Here is a 19,295-nt window from a genome sequence, read left to right as displayed (position 1 = left end):
CACACACACACACAGCAGGCCTCAAGCGAAGAGCATCCAGACCCAAAAACACGAGGATGTAAAATATAATTTCTAGAAGCACTGATGATTATCGGCCTTAAACTCAGCGACGAGGCGGCAGGTTCTTCATGTGCAACGAGTCGTACGTGTCCTTAGTAGCAGTACTCAGACCCTGAAACACACATTATACAGCATTATAACCACATAAAACAGCATTATAACCTCAACACACATTATTATAAGATTTGGATGAATAAACTGTTAAAAATATATTTAAAAAAAGGTGCTTAACACAGGAAACCAACACAGCGATGGATTTACATGCTTTTCATAAAGATTTACATTTAGTTTTGTTGTGGTTTCAGGTTATTTGTCATTAAAACAACACAAAGACAACAACGATAACACAAATTTCTGTGTGGAGTTTGCATGTTCTCCACATGTCTGCGTGGGTTTCCTCCGGGTGCTCCGGTTTCCTCCCACAGTACAAAGATTTGCAGGTGAGGTGAACTGGAAATACAAAATTGTCCATGACTGTGTTTGATATAGACTGAGTGGAAGCTCAGTGTTTAAGATACTGGACTAGTAATCAGAAGGTTGCTGGTTCAAGCCCCACCGCTGCCACTGTTGGGCCCCTGAATTGTATTCAGTTATGATTGTGTCAAGCCATGAATGTAAATGTAGATGATTATTATAAACATAGAGAAATGACAGTTAGCAGTTAGCTCAGCTTACCTGATACACCTGGTCATTGGGTCGACGCTGTGGACAGAAAACACACAAAACAACAATCAGTTCAAGCCATAAAGTTTCCCCGGGGATGTTTTTGTGTAATTCTGTCTCAGTGTGTGTGTGATAGTTCAACCTCATCAGAGCGAATTTTAAACGACGTGTGTTTAGTTTAACCTGTAAAATTATTCAACAACTTACTGCACCAAACATGAATAAATGTTCCTATAAAGAGCTCTAATCACTTCCTCATTGTATAAAGAAATCGTGTTTTTAGAATTACATTTATATGTACTTTTTGTAAGATTAGGGCAACATTATTTGATTAAATATTAATAATATAAATTTTTTTAATTAATAACAATGGTAATACTCTCCATTATGTTTGTGATAATAAATCAGTATTAATTATTCTATATAAATTTTTTTAATTAATAACAATGGTAATACACTCCATTATGTTTGTGATAATAAATCAGTATTAATTATTATTATTAGGGCTGTCACACGATTCAAATTTGTAATCGAGATTAATCGCGATTAAAGAACCAAATAACTAATAACTAAGCAAAATTTTAAGTTATGCACTTTTTTATTGTAAGAACATGTTTGCCAATAAAAACATTCATAAAATTATGATAAAATTATGAAATCTAAATTATTTTTAGAAAGCCAGCCAATGCCTATATAGAGTTAACAGCTACCCATCTTTCAGTCAGTTATTTAAAATGAGTCTGTTCACATTATCTGACAAAAGTGAGAAACTTTTTCTGTTCATAACCCTGCCACTGAAAACAGGCGCTCATAATACGAACCATTTCTAGATGCAACACCAGTGGTGTAACTAGGAGCTCAGGGGCCCCTGTGCAAAAAAAAATTTGGGCCCCCTCAACAAATTGCATTTACTGATAGCTGATCAGAATGAATTAAAAGTACTCACTCAGAAGTTACACTTCAAGTCCAAATTCCTGCCGCTGGTATTTTTAATGCACAGTTAAAAATTAACTGTAGTTAGGCCCCCCCCCCCCCCCCGTAGTTAGGCCCCTGTGCAACACGTATAACGTCATGTCGACCCACATTGTTAACTTTGTTAAAGCGTTTATAACAGCAGTGTTTATAATGTTCCGTGTACAGTTCTTGCGCTTTACATCCAAATTCATCCAAAATTTAGTTGTCTGAGCTCATTTTGTCTGTAACGTGTATTCGTGCGCGCAGATGCCTGACGATGATATTAAAGCGTCAATTAATAACTGTAATTTTGTCTAGTGATGATTTCTCACGCTTTTTGAAAATGATTATTTAAAATACCCTGTATTTCGCAATATGTAGCAGCAGCAGCTCGAGTCATTTGTAACTCACGACGCCTGTTGTGCCTGTTATCGCTATACAGTATAAACACAATGTTACTGTGTTAAAGCAGCGCAAATTACCACAGGGACACGTATTTACGTGGCACAAACAGCCTAATAAAAATTGTTTGATTAAAAAAATTAATTGAGATTAAAATTTTAAAGCGTTAATCGCGTTAATTAAGACAGCCCTGATTATTATAATATTATATTTGGATATTATTTAGAATATGTCTCACAACTGACAGTCATGCTGGAACTGTTAAGCAAAAACACATTTTTCTGTGCTCCCGTGTTTAGTGGATCACATCAGATGGTCATTCAAGGTCAGTGTACCTGATCTGGCACAGTTATTACTTTGAATGTCCATCCTGATGCAACCCTGCTTATTTCTATCCGGGCACGGGACCTGCACTGAGAGCGCACTGACAGATGCACCTCTTAACGGCTAGACTGTTTGGGCCCCTCTTTCCCCCAGACATAGCCAATCTGTCTGTACCGATAGCAGCGAATATACTGGTGTAATGCAAAAACAAAACAATGAAGCAAACAATTATTCTAAAGTCAAGAGAAACAACAGAAGTAAATAAACGTACGTCTTTCTTTGGTTGGATGGATTTGTACGTGTCGTCTGTCTTATTCTGCAGAGGCTGTAAATCAAAAACACTCATTACATGATGTTGAGTAAAATCTTCACATTATTTGTTATCTGTTAGCTTGATTAGTGCTCCGTGCTGAAGGTTCTGGGTTAAACCTGAACACACGCTGCAGAGATAAAGTCTAAAATACCCAGAACAGGTTTTTTCCACCCTCAGTTATTACGAGCACGTGGCACTTAAAAGAACGATGGTGCTGTTTGTGAGGGGGCGCTTACCGTATACGTGTCGTCGTCCATTTGTCTGCGAGCCTGAACGTAGTAACACACAGAGACAGTAAAGCGTCAGTAAAGCGTTCAGTAAAAACATGGAACATTTTAATAGAGCTGTTTTACAGAGCTGATGAGTTTATCTTACCCCACGGGTACGTCCACTCTCAGGGTCTCTCTTTAAATCTTCGTAAGTAGATTGTGGGCCTTGTAGAGACTGCAAAAAATAATAATGACAAGAATTTAAAAATCGCCACATGTGGGTCATTGTTTATTACAAACATTATAAAACACACACTTACACTGTACACAGACTCTTTTGGTTTGCTGAACTGTTAAAGAAGAAAACAAAAACGTACTGTTATTTATTAGAGATGATCAAACTCTCTACTGCTGTATACTGACATTTAATGATGTATAAGGGGCAGCACAGTAAGAAAGGTCTGGGTTTAATTCTCCAACCGGGCGGTCAGGGTTCCTTTCTGTTTGATTTGTGTTCTTACTTTTTTACGAAGGAACAGGCCGGTGATGACGATGCCGTAGAGTAACAGGAACAGATCGAGGATGTAGCAGAATTTGGGGTCGTACATAGAAAATGCCTCTGTTTGGAATAAAAACAAGACAGGTTTAAAAAAAAAGCATGGACGCTTTATTAAAATTGATTAACGAGCTGGCAGCACAGTGGCTAAGTGTATATCACTGTTGCCTCACAGCAAGAAGGACCTGGGTTCAATCCCCAGTTGGGGCAGTCCGGGTCCTTTCTGTGTGGAGTTTGCATGTTCTCCCCGTGTCTGCGTGTGGTTTTCTCCGGGTGCTCCGGTTTCCTCCCACAGTCCAAAGACGTGCAGGTGAGGTGAATTGGAGAAACAGAATTGTCCATGACTGTGTTTGATATAACCTTGTGAACTGATGAATCTTCTGTGGTGAGTGACTACCATTCCTGTCGTGAACGTAACTAAAGTGTAAAACATGATGTTATGATCCTAATAAATAAATAAATAAACTGATTAACAAGCAGCTCGATGGGACGCTGGTAGGGTGCATCATACAGCACGAGATTTCTGAAGACGTGGGTTTACCTCCTGTATACAGTCAGTGATTGTGATGAGATTGTGATGAGTACATGGTAATCATTCCACTTTTCAAGAACATATCAAACATATTAGAAGGTGGATTGGTTGCTTTAAATGATCTAAATGGCTTTATCTGCTGGCAGAGCTGTGAACGTAAAGCGAAGCTGTTTTTTCTGTAGATGCGAACAAATCTAATCATTATTACTGTTTATGATTTACTGTTTATGAGATACTGATAAACATCGTGTGGGTCTGAGAGACAAAGAGCAGCGCTGAGTAATAAAATACTGTATACTGTATTACTGTGTGTGAGTGTGAGTGTGTGTGTGTGTGTGAGTAAGAGAGAGAAAGAGAGAGAGAGAGAGAGACAGCAGGTCTACTGCGGTCGATGTGACACGTATAGTTTCAAGTTTCTAGTTCAGTGGTTTTTCTCAGCTGCAGCTCAGGAGGTGAAGTGGTGTAACTGACTGATGTATTACAGCGAGAGAGAGAGAGCAAGTGAGAGAAGAAGACGAGGACGACGAAGACTCGTGGGGTGTATTTACGACCTACACCTACTCATCAACATGCACATTAACCCTCAAAATGATATGTGTTGGTGTAAACACCCAGCAGCACAAATTTATTACAGTTTTAGAAAAGGCCGTAGCTTTGGTACATTGGGTTGGGGTGGGGGTGGAGGGGATGTACGGGGGAAGGAGGGGGTCGTGCCATTCTAAAACATTCCAACCACATTCCAACAGTGGAACTGATGGATCCTAGCATTACACAAAACCCAAATACAACATTCTGGACCATTTGTAGTCCATAACACATGGTGGTGCAGGCATACTATTGTATATATACACACCGATCAACCATAACATTAAAACCACCTCCTTGTTTCTACACTTACTGTTCATTTTATCAGCTCCACTTGCCATATAGAAGCACTTTGTAGTTCTACAATTACTGACTGTAGTCCATCTGTTTCTCTACATACCTCTTTAACCTGCTTTCACCCTGTTCTTTAATAATCAGGACCCCCGCAGGACCACCACAGAGCAGGTATTATTTAGGTGGTGCAGCGCTGATGGAGTTTTTAAACACCTCACTGTCACTGCTGGACTGAGAATCGTCCACCAACCAAAAACATCCAGCCAACAGAACCTCGTGGGCAGCATCATGTGACCACTGATGAAGGTCTAGAAGATGACCGACTCAAACAGCAGCAATAGATGAGCGATCGTCTCTGACTTTACATCTACAAGGTGGACCAACTAGGTAGGAGTTCCTAACAGAGTGGACTGGAATGAACTGGAACATCAACTGAAGCTTTCTTAACCAACACCAGTGCCCAGCCCACAGACATTCTTTAAAGTCTTGTGAGAAGCCTGAAAAGGTCACTCAATTTAATTTCATTTGTTTCTGAAATGGGCACATCCAGATTTCTCGGCCTGCACTTCAACCACAGATCCACCAACGTCCCCAGTTAAACTAACTGAGTTTTTAGTGACTTTTTGTTTCCTGTGTGTCTTCCTCCATTAAGCTGTGGTCAAAACTTTCAAATCAGCCACATCAGTGCACCGGTGTGGTAGGATTTCCTGTTAAAACGTAGCTGCAGTAGATGTAACACTGGTAGGGGTAATATATCTAACCAGGGCCACTAATGGACATCAAATGTCTTGACTGTAAACATTTCAGTGCTGTTTGATGATGGGTGTCATATCACTGTCCTGCTGTAAGACAGACTACCCCCCCCCCCCCCCCCCCCCCCCCCCCCCCCCAGAACAAAAGCATCTGATTACGATAGTAATTGTGTGTAACTGCCTTCAAATGCTACATGAAGTGGTTGATAAAAATTACATATTTGGCTTCACGTGCTGTCATTTTGACTCTTTGTCTCTTATTGAACTATTTAGTTTCATGTAATAATGAAACATTATTGAAACAAAACATTAAACATTACATTTAACACTATTATAGTAATAGGGCGGCACAGCGGTTAAGTGGGTAGCACTGTCGCCTCACAGAAAGAAGGTCCTGGGTTTGATACCCAGGTGGGGCGGTCCGGGTCCTTTCTGTGTGGGTTTACTCCGGGTGCTCCGGTTTCCTCCCACAGTCCAAAGACGTGCAAGTGAGGTGAATTGGAGATACTAAATTGTCCAGGACTGTGTTTGATATAAACTTGTGAACTGATAAATCTTGTGTAATGAGTAACTACCGTTTCTGTCATGAATGTAACCAAAAGTGTAAAACATGACCTTAAAATCCTAATAAACAAACAAATAATGTTTTACGGTTAATTTATATACATTTTTTACACTGTAGACAGATTAGCTTTAGAATATTAAAAGCTGTTGACTTCTGCTGTGGATTTCATGACTATCTGGACTTTTTTCTTGTTCTCTGTGCTCAGTTCGCTTCCTCTTGCTGAGACTTTGGGGTAGCAGAGCGATGGGGGGGCGTGAGGGAAATATTCTAGTTTTTGAAGCCTTTAGGTAAGAAGGCTTTATCAGATGGGTTAGATATCAGACACAGGAAACTTAGACGCTCTGCTGATGTTGGTGTTAGTAGCCTAACCACACAGATGAGGCATTACGCATTAGCTGTCGATCTGCACCGAACGATTTTATGAACTTACACCAGACCACACAGATAAGAGACTGTACGTACATATTACATTTTAATAAAATGTGCAAAAGTCTTAGACCACCATTAGATTTGTTGTTTTAGCAATAGTATATAATGACCGTATATAATTATTTATCAGTCTTTTTATTAGAAAACGAATTAGAAAATACAGGAACATTGTATGTAGTATTAAAACAAACAAAAACAGGTTCTATAGGCTTAAAGTGGCAGGTGTTTAATGTGACCTCCCTGTACACTTCAGCAATAAACCTAAACAAACTGAGCCCTAATTATTGTCATTACTAACTCATGTATTTGTCAGATTTATTCATGTCAGAATGACCGTAAAAAAGGTTTATTACTCCAGGTTTGTGCAGAACATGCTCGAGCATCTGACAGATTGGTAGAATCGTGTTTTTGCATCAGCAAGACCGATCTCAGAGGGAAATCAGCAAACAAACTGGATACGCAGATGTTATAAAGACATGAAGAATCAAGGACAGGTCAAGGAAAAAAAATTCTGAAAGGCCAAGAAACATTTCTCAGAGTTTTTCCATTCAGAGACCAGAAAAATTTCAGCAAGGTCCTGACTCAGGATGCCAGATTGACCCTTTTACAGTCTGATGAAGCTTGACCAGGAATGGTCCTTATGGAAGGGTAGCAGCCAAGCAATTACTAAACCAGATCAGTGGAAACTATTATTATGGAGTGATGAATCCAGATTAGAGATTAAGGTCCAGTTGTCGACAATATGTGAGGAGAAGACCTGGGGAGAGATGGAAGAACGAGTGCTTGTGACCTTCAGTGAAACATGGTGGAGGGTCTGTGCTAGTTTGGGGCTGGTGGTGTCGGCGATATTGTCAGAATCGAAAGGATCGTGAACACTGAACACTAAAAAAGTACAGACAGGTTTTAATCATCATGCTATTCCTTCTGGAAAGTGTCTGATTGGGAATGCATGATAACAATACCAAGCGCACTGCTAATACACTAAAGTGATATCTGAAAAGAAAAACAGCTGATAAAACACTGACCGTCATGGACCGACATCCACAGAGTTCAGACCTGACAGAGAAAGAAATAAAAGACTCTAAAGACTAAACTCTGGAAATAGCTGAATTAGGCCTGATATACCAGAAGATACCTCCGAAAACTCTATGACAGTCTCCTCAAAAGAGTTTAAGATGGATTTTGTGCCAAGGAAGGTCACATTATGTACTGATTTTTGACTGGAGTCTGAATTTTGTTCTGAATATTTCCTGTATTCTTTGTATCTTAATAAAGAGACCAGAAATAAATATATGGATGATATTACAGCTTTCCTAAAACAACAAAGCTAGTGGTGGTCTACGACCTTTATGCAGTGTTATATTTATCTGACACCGAACTACATCCTTACATGGACTGCTGCTTTTTATTTATTAAAATGTCTATAAATTAAAACAATTATTATTTAAAAAGTTACCAAAAATCGTTCTTTGACACTAAAACATTGGAATTATTTAGTAATTATTATTATTATTGAATTATAGCCAGCAAGGCTGAGTTTACAGATTAAACATGGCTTTATTATAAGTCATGCTTTATAGAAACAATATAGTGATGTTTTAATTCCATCACACTTACGCCTTAATCCAAAAGTGGCCACCTCAGCATTTCTTAATTTTTTATAGTCACTAAGTGAGATTTATTTTGTTTCCACTTATTATTAAACCACAAACTTATTAAAAAGATTAAAACGATGTGCAAAGTAAATCACACAAGAAATGAAAATATTTCACAATTTTACGTCACAATCTGGAGGTGTTTTGTTTTGGTAAAATGGAAAAAAAGAATAAAAAAGAAAAGAAAAGTTCAGTAATTGCGCTGACTGTAAACTGAGGGACTATAATCACTCCTACATGTTCAGATCAAGTTTCCAAAACATCAGTAGATTAGAATCACATTGATAGAAATGTGCAGTTATTTCTGTGACTTGTGTACTGTGTCGATTCTCTGTAGTTTTTATATGATAACCAGCAGTGCTGAGATGAAAAAAAAACACTTACATTTAAACGTGTCACTATTATAAGTTAGTTTTCTGTATAAGAGGCAGCAAAGTACAGAATTAAAACAAAGCAGAGATACGAAGATCATTTAGACAACATGGTGCATCAGTGCAAACGTTTGCATCAGCCACAGATTTTGTACATTTATATTAAATTATAATAAAAATAATTAAAATATACTTTTTTAATAAAGCTTCTTTTCTACAAAGCTCTTGAATTCCAACCTTCAAAGAAGATAAAGTATCACATCTAGCTGAATTATTGAATATGTCAAGACAAAATCAAACATTGACTAATAAAACCTACATTTGAATGAAGGGGGTAAATATTCTAAATAAAAGAATGAAGGGGGTAAATATTCTAAATAAAAGAATGAAGGGGTAAATATTCAAAATAAAAGAATGAAGAGGGTAAATATTCAAAATAAAAGAATGAAGGGGGTAAATATTCTAAATAAAATAATGAAGGGGGTAAATATTCAAAATAAAAGAATGAAGGGGGTAAATATTCAAAATAAAAGAATGAAGGGGTAAATATTCAAAATAAAAGAATGAAGGGGGTAAATATTCTAAATAAAAGAATGAAGGGGGTAAATATTCTAAATAAAAGAATGAAGGGGGTAAATATTCTAAATAAAAGAATGAAGGGGGTAAATATTCTAAATAAAAGAATGAAGGGGTAAATATTCTAAATAAAAGAATGAAGGGGGTAAATATTCTAAATAAAAGAATGAAGGGGGTAAATATTCTAAATAAAAGAATTTAGAAGCTGCTCAGAAAATACAATGAAGGGTGAGCATATAAAAGATCTACCGTCAGCTTCAGAATTATTAGCATCCTTGTAAAATATTAGTTAGAAAAAGGTTTTTCTACTTAACCAGCATAAACACAGACTAGATAAAGACGTTATGAATTAATGTAACTAAAGCAATTTTCTCATTTCTATTTAGACGTTCACCTGAGTCTAGAGAAACATGTAAGCGGTCATTGATGTTGTCTTGTTTTTTTAGGGTATAAATGTAATGTGGCGCTCGGGTGGCTCAGCAGTCTGTTACTCAAGCCCACGATCACTATGATCTGGATTTAGAGCGGTCAGACCGGTCAGACATTTACATATATATGATAGGCTGTGTCTGAGGGAGGTCGGCCGAAGCTCTGCGGTGGACTGGTGGCGCCGTACGATTGTTTATTAAAAATATAAAATAATTAATATAAAAATATTAAAAATATTAAATTAATATATATTTTATTAATATAAAATACACAAATGAAAAATGACAACAGTGTTTTTAAATAAACACTCCAAGGGCAGTGGTAGCTCGGTGGTTAAGGTACTGGACTAGTGATCGTAAGGTTGCCGGTTCAAGTTCAACCATTGGCAAGTTGTCACTGTTGGGCCCCTGAGCAAGGCCTTTAACCCTCAATTGCTTGAATTGGGTATATTGAAAACTGTAAGTCGCTTTGGATAAAATTGTCTGCTAAAATGCCACAAATGTAAATAAGAACGTCACCTACAATCAGACAAAAACCTTCATCCCATCAAAGTCTTTTCTTCATCTTACCACAGATGTGAGCATTCTTTGTGAATACACGGCATGATGGACTATCAGGTAACTGGAGTTTTTAAAAGTAAATCTGGATGTTTCACATCTTTTACAAAATATAATAGCAGAACATCAGTGAAGTCCATCACTCTAAATCATATCATATTATTTTGTTCCACAGATAAGCTCATTTCATTTTACTCTCCTAATTAGAATTACCTTTAGGCTGGTTGAAATTTAATCAAACCAGTTCGTCAGTAATTGAAATACTGTGTATAATTAAGTATAATTAAGATCTGCCGTAAACGTTATATTTGGTTATGTGTGGTTGAACATTTTTGATGTTGGTTGATAAAGTGCAACTGTGGTTAATTATTGTAAAATAATGATAATTATGATGATTGTAACTGAATGTTAGCAGGTACACACACCAGTAGCTCACGTGTGATTTTACTCTCTTTCACAATTCCTCAAAATGTATTATCGTTTCAGTAACTAATGAAAGTTTATATAATATTTTCTGTAACATGAACTATTGTAAACAATGTAATTAAAATTCACATATATACTGTTATATACTGTATACTGTTACATTTCTACTGATCTAATGTACGTATGAATTTTTATCTAAGCGTCTAATGTATTGACGTTATGTGAATAAATACAAAAGCTACTGAGAACATGTTAATATAAAGTTATCATTTCTGTTTTTGGTATTTTTCACCTGCAAAAACGTTTGCATATGACTTTCACAGGTGCAGGCAGCACAAATTACAAAATTACTAAAACTATATAGTGTTTTAATCAAGTTTTAATCCTCTAACACTTACACCTAAATACAAAGGAGGTCACCTAAGCATTTCATAGTTTTTCACAACAAAGTAACTAAATGTTTTTGGTTTCCACCTATTATTAAACCCCAAAACTTATTGATAAAAAGATTTTACAAGATTAAATTGCTGTGCAAAATTAAACACACAAGAAATAAAATAAACCAGCGTAAAGATACAGAATCAGTTTGGATACAGAACAAGACCAATCAAATCCACATATGTGAGCTCTATTGCACCTATTTCTAAACTGCAAGGTCACATTTAGGACTGAGCGTGACGATGCTTAACCTAGTTTGAGACGTATCTGTGTTATAAATAGTTTTAATATGTTAACAAAATGTCATGAATCTGGTGCCGGATTTCATCTGTACATTTCACCAGTGTTGTAAAGTATCAAAACCAAATCAAGTCCAAGAACCGAGACTTTTCATGGTTGAGACCGAGACGCGATGAAGACTCACGGTGAAGTGTGGCTATATTTTAGAATTATAGAAAACATCTACACTACGACTGTTTCTGTTTTCATTGTGCTCAAAATAAATTTATGTTTTAGAATTACAATCCAATAAGCCTTAATTATGATGCATGTTTTAGGTTAAATGCATCACAGACAGAGCTGTATAACGTTCTGCTCTACAGCTCAGCTGAGAAAGATTCATGTTCACAGGTAATGATAGAAAAAAGCCACATAATATCATGATTATACAATTTTGGAAGGTTGGAAGCACAGTCAAGGAAGCATCAAGAGGAAACCCATACAAATGTAAGTGGGAACATGCCAAACTCTTTTAATCCTCAAAATTCAAACTGTTCTACAGCACCAACTCTTAAAAATAGTATTTATTTATTTAAAGCTTATAATATGATTAATTGCATGTATCAAATTCCTTTGAAATATTTTTACTATCAAAATAAAGTTGATTGAATGTTTTGTTATGGTTTGGAATTCTGTACTCTTGCTTGGCTCACAGTGTATTTGAGTAGACTAATAAACCCTAGTGAATTGTACTGACTGTGTCTAATGTATTGCCGTTATCTGAATAAATACAAAATCTACTGAGAACGTTTACATAAAATTATCATTTCTGTTACAGAAGGTTAATAAACGCGGTGTGTTTTTGGTATTTTTTACCTGCAAAAACATTTGCAAACAGATGCAGGCAGCACAAATTACAAAATTACTAAAACTATATAGTGTTTTAATAAAATTTTAATCCTATAATACTTACACCCAAATACAGATACGATTCATTGCATGTAGCAAATTCCTTTTAAATACTTTTACTAATATCAAATTAAAGTTTAGGTATTAACATAAACATAACATAAACATTAACATAAAATTTAAGTTGATTGGATGTTTTGTGATGGTTTGGTCTTGCTTGGCGCACAGTGTATTTGAGTAGACTAATAAACTCTAGTGGATTGTATTTTCATTCCATATATATCAGTGTTTGCTATATATTTCCTGTTATATATATATATAAAATGCTACAAGACCTAGATAAATTGGGCTCAAGATCAGGGCAGTGGTTTCTAAACGTATCTAAAAACTGCCAACTCTGCAGTTCACTTAGAAAATAAGAGGCGATTTTAAATCATGTTGCTGTTCTCAACAAAATGATCGAGGAGTTTTCCAATGAGTAAAGAAAAGAAAACAACACTGCCGGGAAACACTAAATTTTTGGGGTTCTCTAAATCACACGAGACAGTGAGAGAGGTGCAGACCTTTTTGAAACCTGTGGATGAGTGTTTACCCCCTGTGTGAGATGAACCGGTTTTATTTTGAGTAACAGTTCAAAGATCTGCGTTGTTGTTCATGCTGCAGATGGAACATGTCCTCCTACACAGAGGTTCCTCTCAGAGCTACACGCTACACACACGCTTCATATGAAACACTGATCCTGATGCTGCTGCTTTACACTAAACTCTCAACTTTAGAAGAAAATCAATGACGTCTTCGTGCCTCGTCAGCATTTTCACTGAGCTAAAAACTGGAAATATTTAATAACACTAAAATGACACAGTTAGAAGAGGAAAAAACACAAGCTTCTGAGCTTCTGCTAACAGAAAGAACTAATGAATCACTTTGTGTGTGTGTGTGTGTGTCAGATTATTAATTATTGAGGTGATCAATGATCTGTTATTTGCTATACAGAAAATAATTTGCTTGTTCAGAGGTGGGACTGCCAAAGGGGATTCCTCATAAGTGCTGATCAATGCTGCCTGTGTGTGACTCTCTGTGCACGATACGGATCTCCATATGAACCCGCCTAGTGCAGGTGAAAAGATGCGTGATAGTCAGGAGTCAAGGTCAGCAGCATTAGAGGTAAAATATGATTGGGTAATCGGATACGGCTAGATTGGGAGGAGAATAGGGAAATATGCAAAAAGATAATAATAATAATAAAAATAATAGTAATAATTAAAATATTAATTATTATAATAATAATATTAACAATAATAATAATATTAATAATAATAATAACAATAATAATAATTATAATAATAATAGTAATAATAATAAAATAATAATAATAATAATAATAATAATAACAATAATAGTGGGTCCAGCATATAATTCACCATCATGTTTTGAAAGGCTGGAAGCTCACTGGAGGAATCCAATGCAAATGTAAGAGTGGGAACATGCCAAACTCCTCTGGTTCCCAAAACTCATTCTGTTCTACAGCACCAACCCTACTACACTGTTAAAACTATTATTTATATATACAGATAAGATGAACAGCACTGTACGGAATTAACAACAGCATGCATCAAATTCCTTTAAAATAAATTATCTTATATAAAATTAAAGTTTATGCAAATATAAAATAATGTAAATTTAAAATCCTTATATAAAATATACAATTCAGTTTTACATCAGAATATAAGTTTAGACCATCCACCAGACACTGTTTAAAGCTTAATTCAGATATTAATACACCACACCAGCTCACGCTGTGCAAATTAAAAAGTTCATGTTGACGCCACCGTTGAACACGTTTAAATTTATTAACTTTAATGATTTTAGCTGAATTCATTTTAAAACTCGTGTAATAAACAGAGGACGTGAAATCACATACAGTCTAGTAAAAAAGCAATTGCCCCCCTCTTCCCTTTTAAATATCGTTATTTCAAGTAGTTAAGGTATTAGATTAGTGATCAGAAGGTTGCCGGTTCAATCCCCACTGTTGCGAAGTTATCACTGTTGGGCCCTTAAGCAAGACCCTGAACCCACAATTGCTTGCATGGTTAAGTAATTGCAAGTCCAATATGCTGGTGGTTGTGTGATATGGGTCGCTTTATTAATGATCTTTGTGGAGAATGTTAGGTCATCTGTCTGTGAGTTGAAGCTGAGGCATGACTGAGCTCAGGACGGGAATCTGAAATACGTGAGCAAGTTTGTACCTGAATGATGGAATGCCACCAGGGTTAAAGTTTTTGTTTAGCCTAGTCTAAAATCCTGATTTTAAATCAATTACATTTATTGTTATTTTTTATGTTCTTTTATTTATTTATTTATTTATTTTGCTTTTGATTTGATCATAAATAAGTTGTTATGTATAAAACGAAAGGGGGGTTGAGTTCCCGAACCTGGGCTGCAGATGCAGCCTTATTATCCTTCATTAACAAACATACATGGACACCTCCCCTAATTATTCTGTTCAGGCATGGAAACGGTTTGGGGAAGGCCCTTTCCGGTTCCTGCATGACTGTGCCCCTGTGTACAAAGTGAGGTCCATTGAGACTAACAAGATGCTGTAGCGAGACCTGAATCAAACAGTTTGTATAAATTAAAGTTGTGAGAGGAAGAGAGGGCTACAGTTTCACCTCAATGATGTACGAGATCGATGTGAAATGTTAGACTGCCGTCATTGCTAAATGTCTGTCAGTTATTTATTTTTTATGAAGGGTGATATAGGTGTTGGATATCTTTATTCTTATAATAAAAATAATTGAATGAATGTGTTACCAGCATGTTTTTAATGCATACTGTTATGTTACGTTGATCTGAAATCATCCAATGTGACAAATAATAAAATTACAGAAGCAGCTGCAATAGAGGCAGTTCCTTTTTACAGCTGTGTGGGGATAGTTTTACTGTAGCTGAGCTCAATCTACTGTATATTAACATTAAGTTTCTCTACTACATACTACATTTGAGAAGTTTTGACCTTCAGAAGTGCTAGCTGTATTGTGATAAACATTATTAATAGTATATTAGCACATTTTTCCCATTTTGTTAAGCTCTGTCTGGTCTAAATAAAACAATGTATTCAGTCTGAGCTGTCGATTATAAGTGTAATATGTAAATGTGCACACATGGAAGCCTTGTTTTATTTAAGCCTTGAGTGTTTTGATGAATGTAATACAAAATGCATTTAATATAAGTGAACTGACTTCTTTTTTTATGTTTTTATATATTTTTATTCCTTTACTTAACTTGGTTTTGGATGTTGGAAAATGCATTATCAGCACAAAAAAGAGAGAAGCACAAAACAGCATTTTAAAAGTCAGAAAAGCAAGAATAAGAATTTAAAAGCAAAAGCAATACATTCTGTAATTGTATATATCGATTGCATTTTCAGCAACAGAGAAGCACAAAACAGCATTTTGAAAGTCAGAAAAGCAAAAGAAATAAATTTTGTGTTTGTATATATTTTGATTTCTTTTGTTTAACATGGATGTTGTTAAATGCATTTTCAGCAGCAGAGAAACACAGAACAGCTCGTGTTTAAGAAGATGATTTTGGATGTTGGTAAATGTATTTTTCTTCAAGTTTATTTACTGAATTTCTTATTAGTTTATTTACTGAAAGTCTTACCTGTGTTCATAACAGAGAGAACTGACTTCTGAAGGGTTTGACATGACAAGTCACTTAACTTCACGTATGAAGATGAAGTGTTTGCGCTAAAAAATTATTATATTAGTATTAAAATAATTTAAAAAAACGACTGTGTAGACTGTACACAGATGGAGGTTAGATGTTTGTAAAGCCTGTGTGTTCTGTCACGGGTTTATCTGAATTAAAGAGAAATCTAATATTTATTGTTTTAAATATGGCTATTTTTTAAACGACAAAATGTTATTAGTTTTAGTGTTTAATAGTATCTATCTATCTATCTATCTATCTATCTATCTATCTATCTATCTATCTATCTATCTATCTATCTATCTATCTATCTATCTATCTATCTATCTATCTATCTATCTATCTATCTATCTATCTATCTATCTATCTATCTATCTATCTATATGTTAAAAGATATTTCTAAATTTACAGCAGGCTGCAATGTTCACATTCCCCAGATAATTCACTCTTTAAACTGTATTGTGCTGAATGAAAATGAACCAGTTAAAGCCCCAGTTCACAGTTCAGGTCATTTTTAAAATATTCAGTAAAGAAATCAAATCCACATTCACAATAAATAAATTTATTAATTATTTTAAAAGAATATTTAACAGGAAAAAATATAAAAGTGTGTGTTGGTTCCTTATGTTTAGATCTACGAATAAAAATGTGTGTGTGAGTTAACGATGAGGTACCATTATATTTAAAAACATGAATTAATGAATAATTATTATGATATTATATAGTTTCATATAAAACACAGGCTACCCACTGATGCTGTAAACGTCTGTTATAAATGACAAAGATTTTATGAATATTACTTTTACAAAAAATAGAGTTTACAGGAATTGTAAGACAATCGTATAAATGTAGCACACTAAATAATATTGATTATTATTAGATTTTTTTATGTTTATATATATATATATATATATATATATATATATATATATATATATATATAAAACTTTTGATTTGATTATAAATAAGTTGTTATATAAAAACAAAAGGGGGGTTGGGGTGGGAAGTTCAGATGCAGCCTTATTATCCTTCATTAACAAACATACAGACAACAATATGGACACTTCCCCTAATTATTGCAATCAGGCATGGGAATGGTTTGGGGAAGGTCCTTTCCTGTTCCCGCATGATTGTGCCCATGTACAAAGTGAGGTCCGTACAGAACTCTGACCTCTAACCTGCTGAAAACCTTTGGGATAAATTGGAACATCAATTATGTGTCGGGTATCAGCACCTGACCTACAAATACTCGTTTTTAACCAAACTGGGATACAATCTAGTGGAAAGTCTTCCTAAAAGCTGCAAAGTGGAGGCAGTTCCTTATTAATGCATATAGTTTTGGAACAGAAGGATGTCCATGTTCATGTGAGGTGTCTACATACTTTTGGATGAATAACTATTGAATTTAGGTGCCAGTCTGTCTGTATCAACTGTTCATGAGTCAAAAGCAATAAAATACATATAAAAAAACAATAATAAATAAAAATCAGTATAATTTAGTGTACTACATGTTAACTGGTTCTATCACAATTCCTCTAAACTACAATTTCTGTAAAAAAATACAAAATAAAAAAAAAAGCAATTTCACAGCACCGGTGGGGGTTTTGTAGCTCAACAGCTCATTCTATGCCAGCCTGATCGTAACAAATATGGCTGACTCTAGTTTCGGCAAATACTTCCAGATTATTCTGAACCTGCTTCCTTGTTTGTACCATTAATAATCCCAAAGTTTGCAAATAAGTCCTAAAATAAACTGACCCACAGTAGAAAGAACTTGGTTCATAACAAAGGAACATGAGAGGTCAAGTGTTACCTGCAGGTGAGATGATGAAAAGCAGTAACGCCAATGCGCCAGTCTTCTTAACGCCCATTGTGCCTTGATGGAGCCCTTATTAGTCCACTTCAGACACCAGATTACTTTTTCCTATTTTTCCACAAACTATCTGAGGAGATTTTAAAGCCGGATGGCACGCGAGTGTTGGTGAAAGGCCTGTACTGGCAGCTCTGCCGTGGATGCCAGCGTTTCTTTGAAGCTCGGAGCTCGTCTGCTGACAGGATGTGGCTCCTCTGAACTCCACCTGGTGATGAAGACTTACGTCCCACCTCCCCGCTGCTGAAGACTCGACTTTTGTGGCCTAGTTTCTGCCACTTCCTCTGCTCTTATATGTACTTATATTGGGGGGTGGGGGGTGGATTAAAAGGTCGGATGCTGTTTTGTGGGGGAAACGAGGGTCATGAGTCTTAAAGACAGGTTAGGGGTCTCCCATCACAACATTCACGCTTTTGTTTATGCTTTTGGCTTTTCATGCGTTTGGTTTTAAAAGCCTTCGGCACGCCCCGTAAACACAGCCTTCGAGCAAAGTCCTCAGCACAGACAAAATGGCTTTTCCTTATTTACAAAAAAGCTGTTATTGAAATCCATTAAAAGCCTTAAATATTTTCTTCACATCAAAGCTGTCAGCTCAGGTTTGACACAAAACAAAAATGCAAAATTAAATTTTAATTATTAAACCAAGCTACTTATTTATAAAAATGAATAATTCTATTTTTATTATTCACCTCAAATTATAGAGGTCAAGAGTTTTTCCAAAAATCAAGTGGAAAGTAATGCCTAGTTCACACTACACTACCCTGATTTTCGCTCGCCGACTGGTTGGCGCTAGATGTGCCGGCTTGGGAGCAACTTGGCTTTCGCTCGGCGATCGAAACTCGGCTCTCAATCGCTATGTGTGAACTGCTCTGTGAAGAGAGATATCTAGCTTGTCAAATATCTGGATCTGAGTCGCCCAACTGGCAATGAGTGCAGTGTCGAACAGCCAATGAGAACGCAAGATACGGGGTGAAGGGAAACGCAGGGGAGAAGGTGTAAAAAGGTGGGACAGGGGCATAATATAGTTTATATCAGAATACATCAGCACACACACAAGTTTTACAGTATTTTTGACTTTATCGTTCTCTACAAAACACCAACGCTGCATTGCAAAGATTATTTATTAACCTCCAACTCACTATAGAACAATCCCTGCTGGTCGTGTTGCCAAATCCACTCAGATTCATTTTTTTTCCCTTAATTTTATGCTGCACATCAGCGCACAAACTTTGATCGCTCGCTACTTGTTGACGTGTATTTTTGGACGTGGTATCATTAAACCCCTCCTACCTCCAACCATCCTATCTATCTATTCATCCTATCCAACTATCCAACCATCCTATCTATCCAACCATCCTATCTAACCATCCTATCTATCTAACCAACCATCCTATCCAACCATGCTATACAACCACTATACAACCACTATACAACCATCCTATCATCCTATCCAACCATCCTATCCAACCATCATATCTATCCAACCATCATATCCA

At 36.0% G+C, this 19,295-nt stretch overlaps 1 protein-coding gene across 1 annotated transcript; it reads right to left on the bottom strand.

Moving 5' to 3' along the window:
* On the bottom strand, positions 1-18,351 carry cd247 (CD247 molecule). The gene is made up of 8 exons (XM_063009392.1): positions 17,743-18,351; positions 3,447-3,544; positions 3,246-3,275; positions 3,092-3,160; positions 2,953-2,985; positions 2,675-2,728; positions 736-762; positions 1-172 (listed from the first exon to the last, which is right to left on the bottom strand). The coding sequence occupies exons 1-8, from the start codon at positions 17,798-17,800 to the stop codon at positions 104-106; spliced, it is 438 nt and encodes a 145-aa protein (XP_062865462.1). The 5' UTR covers positions 17,801-18,351; the 3' UTR covers positions 1-103.
* Positions 18,352-19,295: the final 944 nt, after the last annotated feature.

The sequence above is a fragment of the Trichomycterus rosablanca genome, chromosome 15 (assembly GCF_030014385.1).
Source record: "Trichomycterus rosablanca isolate fTriRos1 chromosome 15, fTriRos1.hap1, whole genome shotgun sequence".
NCBI classification, from domain to species: Eukaryota; Metazoa; Chordata; class Actinopteri; order Siluriformes; family Trichomycteridae; genus Trichomycterus; species Trichomycterus rosablanca.
The sequence above is the reverse complement of the archived record's forward strand: the minus strand, read 5'-3'. Positions and strand labels throughout refer to the sequence as shown.

Bases quoted from the DNA above. Each gene is read 5' to 3' on its own strand.
- cd247 (XM_063009392.1), bottom strand. From the start codon at position 17,800: ATGGGCGTTAAGAAGACTGGCGCATTGGCGTTACTGCTTTTCATCATC. The intron at 3,161-3,245 runs GTAAGTGTGTGT...TATTTTTTGCAG, and splicing joins CAAAAGAGTCTGTGTACAGT to TCTCTACAAGGCCCACAATC. The intron at 2,986-3,091 runs GTAAGATAAACT...TACTACGTTCAG, and splicing joins AGAGTGGACGTACCCGTGGG to GCTCGCAGACAAATGGACGA.